Genomic DNA, 9,228 nt, shown 5'->3' on the forward strand with positions numbered 1-9,228 from the left:
CCAACCCAAACCATTCTATGATTCTATGCCAGGCTGTCTGGACCTCGTTTACATCCTGCTATTATCCAAGGCAGCCGATAATGTTTTAAATGGTATAGGAAATGAGAGGCAGGATGGAAGGTACATATACAAGGCGGTTTAGAATGGCTTGTCCCTACTACAGATGCTACAGAAAGAACTATTTTCAGATCTCATCCCACCTTGACATGTGTTGGTTTGCTGGAGAACTACTGAGCTATACTAATTTCTCTTGCATTCATTTTCAGGGGCCAGGTCAGGAATATGGCAACTCTAAAAGACAGTAAGTACTGGTTTTGTTTGCTTTTGAGAGAGGAAAAGTGTTGCAGGAAAACCATATGTTAAAATATAATTTCAGTTAGCCTCCGCTGGATAAACTAATTGTGATCTATCATAACATTGATACATCAGCCTTCAGCACTTCTTGTGTGAAGCAAGTGTCTTTCAGAAAAAGCATTGCTTAAAACGGTTTTAGCACTAATTTAGATGTCATTTCACCAAAACAGTATAATTTTATTCAAACATTTTAAAGATAACTTTATCGTATGTGTTAAACCAGATTTTGCTCACTGTTAAGATTTAATTTATTCTCTGTGATGTTTATTTCCAGGTGCTTTTATCCAACATTTGTAGGGGGGGGAAAAGGTTGACTGAATGGTTTCACTTTGATAGTGCTGCTTTAAGTCGCTTTTTTTAAGTCATTCCTTATAGATTCTTATACAAGGATATTACCTTGGAATTGCACTTGTCTGTAGGACACCTATTTTGTTTTCATTTTTCCAGAATTTTTGTGAATCTCATTTTGCCATAATCTAAACAGAGAAGGAAGTTTATTCTGTCTCACTGTATATATAGTACTGGGTTTTTCCCACCCCCTGCCCATTATCTGGGGAGAGATGACAATATACCTCAAATAACATATTTGTGAAATGGGTAAAAGTGGAAGGAAAGAGATAAATAGATCTTACATGTAAATAGATCTTACATGGGGCTAAATATTAAATAAATGTTATATCTGAGGGAAAAAAAACATACCTATTGTAAAGGTGCATTTGGTTTAGTAAGGTTACTACTCTTACTGCTTTCTTACAATAAATAGTAAGGACATGTCTTTTATGAGGTTTATTGGTGCATTGTTTGTTTATTTTTTTTTTTCCTTCTTTGAGGGTCTTGGCAAGATATTTTTGGATGGCTATTGCTAGCATTTTATTCCTTGTTTTTGATGTCATTATGCCCAGTACAGCCCATGACCTTCAACTATTAACCTTGTAGTTACCAGGCGTTTGAAGTCCATCAAGAACATTCAGAAAATTACAAAGTCCATGAAGATGGTTTCTGCAGCAAAATATGCAAGAGCTGAGAGGGAGCTGAAGCCTGCTAGAGTCTATGGAACAGGAGCACTTGGTGAGAGAAGACTTGTGCACTGTGTGATGTGGGCATAGAAGAGAGAGGCTTTCATGGTCTTGAGGCTGAAAGAGTTGGGGCTGTTCAGCCTGGAGAAGAGAAGGCTCTGGGGAGATCTTATAGTGGCCTCCCAGTACCTGAAGGGACTACAAGAAAGCTGGGGAAGGACTTTTCATAAGGGCAGTTAATGACAAAACAAGGGGAAATGGGTTTAAGCTGCAAGAGGGCAGGTTTAGATTAGATATTAGGAAGAAGTTCTTCACTGTGAGGGTGGTCAGACACTGGAACAGGTTGCCCAAGGAAGTTGTGGATGCTCCTCCCTGGAAGTGTTGAAGGCCGGGTTGGATGAGGCTTTGAGCAACCTGGTCTAGTGGAAGGTGTCCCTGCTGATGGCAGGGGGGTTGGAACTGGATGATCTTTAAGGTCCCTTCCAACCCAAACCATTCTATGATAAAACACCTAGATTTTTTTAATCTTTTAGTAGATTTTTTCCAAAATAATTTGTATTTCGAGGCCAGTCTCATCTCGAGTATTCCTTACAAGTGATTTATGGAAAGTGATTTTTTTTTTAAGAATTCTAATGTGAAATTCATTATGATTTCTGATAACTTTTTTAACTTGGTGTGGTTGTTTTTATTAGTCATAAAAGTACTACAACTCAGAATTTCTGACCTGCTTCTATCTGTTAATGGAATTGTGTCGTATCTCTGTAGCATCTACAGCTACTGCCAAACCTTGCAAACTCTTGGGCCGCACGTGCTCCTGACACACTGGGCTTTCTCAGTGAAATTAACTAATTAATGGCACTGATTGTGTGATACCTGATGCAGAGATGTGGCTGACTTTGAATTGTTTCTTTGTCACCTGTGGTCAGATTACATGCAAGCATGAATGGTTGTGAGGGAGATAAAACTCATCTGGCTGTGACTGGGAACCCCTTTAGAAATTGTTTTAGTTAGAATAATTCAAAGGTATTTTGATATGACCTATTTGCTTCCTGGCACCCTCAAATAACTTATCCATCTTTGTTTTTAGCTCTTTATGAGAAAGCAGAAATAAAGGCCCCAGAGGACAAGAAGAAGCACCTCCTTATCGGTGTGTCCTCTGATCGAGGTCTGTGTGGTGCTATCCATACATCTATTGCTAAAACCTTGAAGAATGAGATTACCAATCTGTCAAACGCAGGGAAAGAAGTTATGGTGGTTGGAGTAGGTGACAAGATCAGAGGCCTACTTCAAAGGTAAAAAGGAGAAGGGTTTGGTTTGGTGGTTTTGGTTGTTTTCTGTGGTAGAAATTTCAAGGCTGCTTGGAAAGCTGCGTGGTGTTCACAGGCAATTGCATTTAATTAAGTTATCAAGTTAATTTAAAAAAAAAAAAGAATCTAAAATCTGCAACTACTCTAAGATGGTTTTTGATTGGAATAAAAGTCTGAAAGCTAGCAACACCAGCACTGCTACAAGTGTGTGTTTATTGTGAAGCTATCATAATAATGTAACTGAAAAAAAAAAAAACCAACAAAAAAAAACTTATCTCAGTCCCTAATTCAGTCAAATGGTTGGTTCTGAACACGAGTGAGTTACTGGACTCATTGCCTCTTGGTGCCACATAGTTGTACATTAGAGCATCTGCTTGGCTCTGACACAGATTTGATGTTACTACAGGACACATGGCAATTACTTACTGCTGACATTCAAAGAAGTGGGACGGAGACCTCCAAGCTTTGGAGATGCTTCAGTCATTGCCTCAGAGCTGTTAAACTCTGGATATGAATTTGATGAAGGCTCTGTCATCTACAATCGGTTCAGGTAAGATTAAAGTGAAACTGCACTGGAAGAATATTGGGTAGAAGGCTTCACACAGCAGGTTGGCCTGATGAAGTAATATGAAAACTGGCTGTGAATTGTCACATTTATTTTTTGAAGGAGGGAGCGCATTTTGTTGTGTGTGAAGACCTGTTGGTTGGGTTTGGTTTCTTATTTTTAATGCTTGTGGTTGGATTTCTCTTTTTACTTGTATAGTGGGTGCTGTTATATTTACAGTCAGCACGTTGTTATATCCACATGGTATCTGGGATCTCTTCATCAGGATTATTGCAGAACTTTGTGGAATTGGAATGGCAGAAGTTGTCTATTCTGATTTTATTTTAAACACTCAATTTAGGGTTAGTTGAACTGAAGAGCCTGTTAACGCTATTTTTATGCAGGTCTGTCATCTCCTACAAGACTGATGAAAAACCAATCTTCTCCCTTGAAACAGTTGCTGGTTCTGGTAAGTAGCAAACTAGAAAACATCAGTTATGTGAAGTGATAAATCACAGAACGTGGGAATATGGTATTAAAACATTTTATGATGATACAAGTGTCTTAAGTTTAACAGATTATTTTTATCTTGGCAGTCCAGGGCTGACCTATCAAGGTGCTGTGAGGCAAGGAGGTTAAAAAGAGCAATTATACTAACTTTTATTTGAGATTCTTTCTCAAGCAAGAATTACACATATGCCAAGCTCTGTCAGTTTGAGTGTTTTCAGCACTAAACAGCCTGGGCACAGAGTAATTTTGCACTACCCAGGAAAAATACCCCAGAATGTTTTTGCAGCATTGTGTGAGAATATTAAACATAATACACCAATAATGTATTTGGCCTTGGTCAGAATCTGACTTTCCTATTATTAAATTGAATTAAAACACATAAAATATTTAATCTCTCTGCTATTTAAAATTTTGATACAAAAGTACACATTGTATGTAGAGAAAATCCTTCTGCGTTGTTTTAAGTAGAGAAACAGGCTAGCCTAATAGTCCTGGGGACATGGTTTAGTTGGGAACTTGTCAGTGTTGGGTTAATGATTGGACTGGATGATCTTAAAGGGCTTTTCTAATCTAGGCAGTTCTGTGGCGTTACATTGTTTTGCTAGAAGTAGTGTAGCCTGGATTTCTCTAAGTCTGCTCTTTCTTATTTTACAGAAAGCTTAAGTATCTATGATGATATTGATGCTGACGTACTGAGAAACTACCAGGAATTTACACTAGCAAATATTCTGTACTACTCCCTGAAAGAATCCACCACCAGCGAGCAGAGCGCTAGGATGACCGCTATGGACAACGCTAGCAAAAATGCTTGTAAGTCTGCACTCTGGGCTTCCCAGAAATTCAGTAGTTTAGCATGAAAGTACTGACCTCCCTTGGTGTAAGTTTTTGTTTCCAAAATCATGAGAAATGAGCTGGTTTCTCTCTTAATTCCATTTTGAGTCTGATTTGGGTTTTTTTTAGCCAGTTAACTGAGATTCTTTTCTGAACATGTGAACCTTGTTGAGTCCCTGGAAAGAGGAGTTGCTGTCAAGTATATGAGAAACAAGACTAGATAACTGGAAGTGAAATAACATATTCTTTAATAAGAATATGAAATACTAAGCTAATATTGTAACAGCCAAAAATCTTTACACTCTTCTCATGTGGCTGGTCTGAGGATTTCCAAAATGCTTGTAAACTTGTAGCTATGTGTAAGCCCCATGTAATTAGTACTGCACCAGTTTGAAGGTGGGGAAGCTGAAACAGCGGTTAAACACTTTTCTACCTGTCATGTAGCAGGTTGAGAATACACAAGTATTCCTTGGAAGGTGTCCAAACTGAGTGCAGTGCAGAGAGCACGTAGCTGGTATTAGTGGGAGACAGCTGGTAGCTTTTAACGTGGCGTGGTGATAAGACTTTAGTCCTAAGAAGGGTAGTGTTGCATAAAGGATACTGGTGACTGAGTAAAGCTGATGCAGTGTGCAGTTGGGCTGCCTGGAACTGCAGATGTGGCTCTCTGCTGACCACCTTATCTTGAGAGGAAGTGGTGATAGCTTCTCTGTTTCATGGAGTCAGACTCTGCTCAGTGATGCCCAGTGATAGGACAAGGGGCAGTGGTTGTAAGCTGGAACACAGGAGGTTCTGCTTAAACTTGAGAAGAAACTTCCTTACAGTGAGGGTGACAGAGCCCTGGAACAGGCTGCTCAGGGAGGGTGTGGAGTCTCCTTCTCTGGAGACATTCAGGACCCACCTGGACACCTTCCTGTGTGATCTCATTTAGGTTCCTGCTTTGGCAGGGGGATTGGACTAGATGATCTTTCGAGGTCCCTTCCAATCCCCAACATTCTGTGATTCATAAAAAAATTGAAGAAAAAAAAGTACAGAAAAATCTGGCTCCATTTACCAGAAGAGCAGTAACTTGAAGAAAGTACTGATGTCATTACTGACAGTGAAATGTCATTTAAAAACAAATAGTGCGTGCTCATAAAAAAATTGAAGAAAAAAAATTCAAAAAAATCTGGCTCCATTTACCAGAAGAACAGTAACTTGAAGAAAGTATTGATGTCATTACTGACTGTGAAATGTCATTTAAAAACAAATAGTGCGTGTTTGAGTTATGTTAAAATAAGTGATGTCCTACCATGTTACTTACTAGTCTGTCAGCTGTTCTTCACGTATTTAACTCTGATGCCTCAAGCCAAATCATCAAGTTTCTAGATTGTCTCCTGGTAGTGTTGTCTGTAGGGGGAAAAAATGAACAGTGCAGTAAGCCTCCTGATTGCTTGCATGGATTTACGAGACTTTGATATTCTCTTCATACAGCTTCTCTTTATCTGTATTTGAATATCTACTGTGTGTTTAAATTCCAACTTTAATTTTTTTCTAGCTGAGATGATTGACAAATTGACCTTGACGTTCAACCGTACCCGTCAAGCTGTCATTACCAAGGAGCTTATTGAGATCATCTCTGGTGCTGCTGCTCTGTGAGTACCTGTATAAACGTGAAATAGGAGTTGTTGCAAAGTCATGTAATGCTCCTACATCCTGCTTCAGTCAGGTTAACGGGGGTGGTTAGGGCATGTAGGTCCTGAAACCAAACGGAAGACAGTCCATGGCATGAATCCCAAGTTTTCTGCTTGCGCAGTTCTACTAACAAGTGTGAAGTTTGGCAGTCTTTTTTTTTTTTTGGTCAGATAAAGTTAAAAAGCTGGTAAAACAGATCTTTATCCTCAACACACATCCTTGCCCAAACAGGTGGTGTTTTTCCTCCTTTTTGATGTTCAGTGGATGTCCCCTCTCCTCCCTTCTGCCTGGGCTTTCCCTATGCAGTCTGCTCAAACAGCCCAGTCGTTTTGGGTGGGGGAGAGCAACTCAAGTGACTGAAATGCTTTTGGATAAATCAACCTGTGCTGATGTTCAGAAGCTGAGAGTTTGGGGTGGGCTTGGAAGAAGGAGGGAATTTCCACAGCCTGTTGATAATGAATGTGTGTATTTTACTTCAAGTTCAGTATTTTGTTTCTTTCCCTGAGAAAGCATTTTGTGACGGTGTGTAACGCAGGTTACAAACGTGTGGGCTCAGACCACGATATAGCTCATGTGTATTAAATCTAACAGCTACAAATTCGTGCATATACTCAGATGCAAATCCATGTGTTAATATCCTGTGTGTTTACAACATGCCTGGAATACGTACCATATAGCAGTTACGTGCTGTATTGTGCTCCTCACAATACATTTGCAGTCATAAATACGTGCATAGTTTTGCCTGAATTTGCATGAGTTGCTTCCTAACCTGCTTGTTCTGTTTTTTCTCATAATACCATAACCAGGGATTAATCGGAAAAAGTGGTTCAGCCAAATCCAAGAGGTAAAGTTATGAAATGGAAACCAGATTGTTTTATAAAATGAATTAACACAGACAATCTTGAAGTCAAATGAGGAAGTGGGAATTCAGTGTTGTTGGTCAGAGAAACTTCTCTTCCCAAAGAGCTGGGAAGCTGCCTGTTTTTATTTGGAATCTATGTGAACAAAAAATTCTTAAGTGTCAATAATTTTAAGCAAAATAAGTCCAGATAGTGTATGGCCACATTTGACATAATTTTCTGTGTTTTTTAAAACAACTCTTGGTTATTAGATTCGTTTGCAATTCCTGTTTTAATTTTTCTTATAGTGCCCTGACCTTATGCAATGACTTTAAAATGTCTGTATGTAAGACATCGTACCTGAAGAGGTTTCTGTAGCAAAATATGCATATTTAAAATCTAAAACTTCAAGGAAAAATAAACCTGGTAGAGAACTTGTGGGGGGAGGGGGTAAAGAATATTAATAAATTGAAGTATTCAGATTGGAGGAGATAAAATTTTTAAATAATTAAATGAAAGGGATTTTAATTTGCTTCCATCTTCCTTACAGGTGAAGAAGAGCTCTTCTGAGCATATGGTTTAACCTGCCCATGTCTATGTTAACAAGACTGCTCTGTTGTTTTGTGAAGAAGTGGTAAAGCCTCAGAAATCTGTAAATTCTTATAATAAACCACCTACGTGAAACAAATGTTCTTGGTTGTTCATGGAGCAGATGCTCTTGGTGTCTAAATGTCTGAGTTTGACTTGGTTACCCTTGGGAACGTAGTTTTTAAAAGCTGTGCTCTGCATTTTGTAATGTATCTGGCATGCAAAACACACAAGCAGGTGTTTCCTCGTGTGAAGAGTGGAAGAGAAAGCCTGTCTTCACCTTGTGTTGGAGCGTTGCTTTGTTACCTACGTCGTACTGTGTGGTGAAGGAGGAAACTGGAATAACCTCTCTGTGTTGTGCAGTTGGAACACAGATCTCTCTCTCATTTTAATACCATAGTACTACTATTTCTAGTTGTTCTTATTCTAAAATGAACTGAGGTGATTCCATGAGTCATTTCAGTGTTTGTTTAGAACACACACTGTTTGTATCAGCTCAGTGTGTGTGTGTGTATATTTGCATGCTATAAAATACAGTAAGAGCACAGTTCTGAGACCTCGCTGGGCATGAGAGGAATGTGAGAAAGGATAAAATGTAAAAAATAAAGAGTATAGCAGAAGTGTAAGAGAGAAGTGGCAGTGGTGCAGGATAACCATAGAAGCAGAAAGCTTTTCCTCTCAGTCTGGTAGACTAAAGAAGAGCCTTGAAGGGCTCAGTAACATACCTGACAGAAATGGGAACAGAGTTTGCAGAACAGATTTGCAGAGAATGGAAATGGCCTTGAGCTTCAAAGCCACCTGAGTGTGACACAGGGACAGGCATACACAGCCACCTGCTCATTCAGGCTGCGGTTGGGTTGAGTTGGACCCAAGTCAGGTGGTCTAGAGACTGTACCATCAAGTGCTGAGCCTGAGCTAATAGGTTTCCTTGGAGGCAACTTGTTGGCTTAATGAAGTGATGTGTTGATGCCACCCTGCACCTTTTGGTGTGCTGCCTTGGTGTGTGCATCGAGATGTACACGTGGATAAGGGAAATGGTATCATGACCTGAGGTGGGATTCAGGGAAACAAGAGAGACTGCCTTGGAGCAGATTTGTTACATATTTAATGACTTCCTTTAAGGAACTATGGTTCTAATGTTGCTGTTTTTCACGCAGTGGCAGACTGGTTAGAATGGGTGAATTCAGGGAGTACTGCAATGTGGGAAGACAAACCAGCTATGTTGTGATAGCGTAGAAGTCCCTGATCTATGCAGTTCCCAGTTCTTATCATCTGGAGCCTGTAATTCTTCTAAGCATAATTTTATTTTTATTTAGAACCCCTTTTAAATCACATTTTGTCTTGTTTTCTTTTCTACCCAAGTGTGGGAAACGCTGCTTTCAAAGTGCAAGCCTAAAAGACAGTTGATTGTAATTCACTCTGTTAAGAGTTGAGAGCTATTCCTATTGTTTAAACAACTTCAAATTTTTTTGAGATAATCATGATGATTTTCCCTTTTCCCCTGTAAATTTATCCATCGTCTCTGTTCTCTTCCATGTGCTATTACATCTCCATTAAGGAATAATTTA

At 39.3% G+C, this 9,228-nt stretch overlaps 1 protein-coding gene across 3 annotated transcripts; it reads left to right on the forward strand.

The window, feature by feature from the left end:
• Window positions 1-271: 271 nt before the first annotated feature.
• ATP5F1C (ATP synthase F1 subunit gamma) lies at window positions 272-7,760 on the forward strand. Of its 3 annotated transcripts, XM_010177249.1 has the most exons (9): window positions 272-301; window positions 1,291-1,422; window positions 2,458-2,662; window positions 3,084-3,227; window positions 3,626-3,690; window positions 4,386-4,541; window positions 6,097-6,193; window positions 7,040-7,077; window positions 7,623-7,760. In XM_010177249.1, the coding sequence occupies exons 1-8, from the start codon at window positions 283-285 to the stop codon at window positions 7,044-7,046; spliced, it is 825 nt and encodes a 274-aa protein (XP_010175551.1). In that variant the 5' UTR covers window positions 272-282; the 3' UTR covers window positions 7,047-7,077; window positions 7,623-7,760. The 3 variants fall into 3 exon arrangements, with proteins under 3 accessions (XP_010175551.1, XP_010175553.1, XP_010175552.1); XM_010177251.1 differs by lacking the exon at window positions 7,040-7,077 and having other exon boundaries at window positions 7,623-7,758; XM_010177250.1 differs by lacking the exons at window positions 7,040-7,077; window positions 7,623-7,760 and having other exon boundaries at window positions 6,097-6,378.
• Window positions 7,761-9,228: the final 1,468 nt, after the last annotated feature.

Source organism: Antrostomus carolinensis, unplaced genomic scaffold (genome assembly GCF_000700745.2).
Source record: "Antrostomus carolinensis isolate BGI_N321 unplaced genomic scaffold, ASM70074v2 scaffold5721, whole genome shotgun sequence".
Taxonomy (NCBI): domain Eukaryota; kingdom Metazoa; phylum Chordata; class Aves; order Caprimulgiformes; family Caprimulgidae; genus Antrostomus; species Antrostomus carolinensis.

Bases quoted from the DNA above. Each gene is read 5' to 3' on its own strand.
- ATP5F1C (XM_010177249.1), top strand. The intron at 1,423-2,457 runs GTGAGAGAAGAC...CTTTGTTTTTAG, and splicing joins CTATGGAACAGGAGCACTTG to CTCTTTATGAGAAAGCAGAA. The intron at 2,663-3,083 runs GTAAAAAGGAGA...ATGTTACTACAG, and splicing joins ATCAGAGGCCTACTTCAAAG to GACACATGGCAATTACTTAC.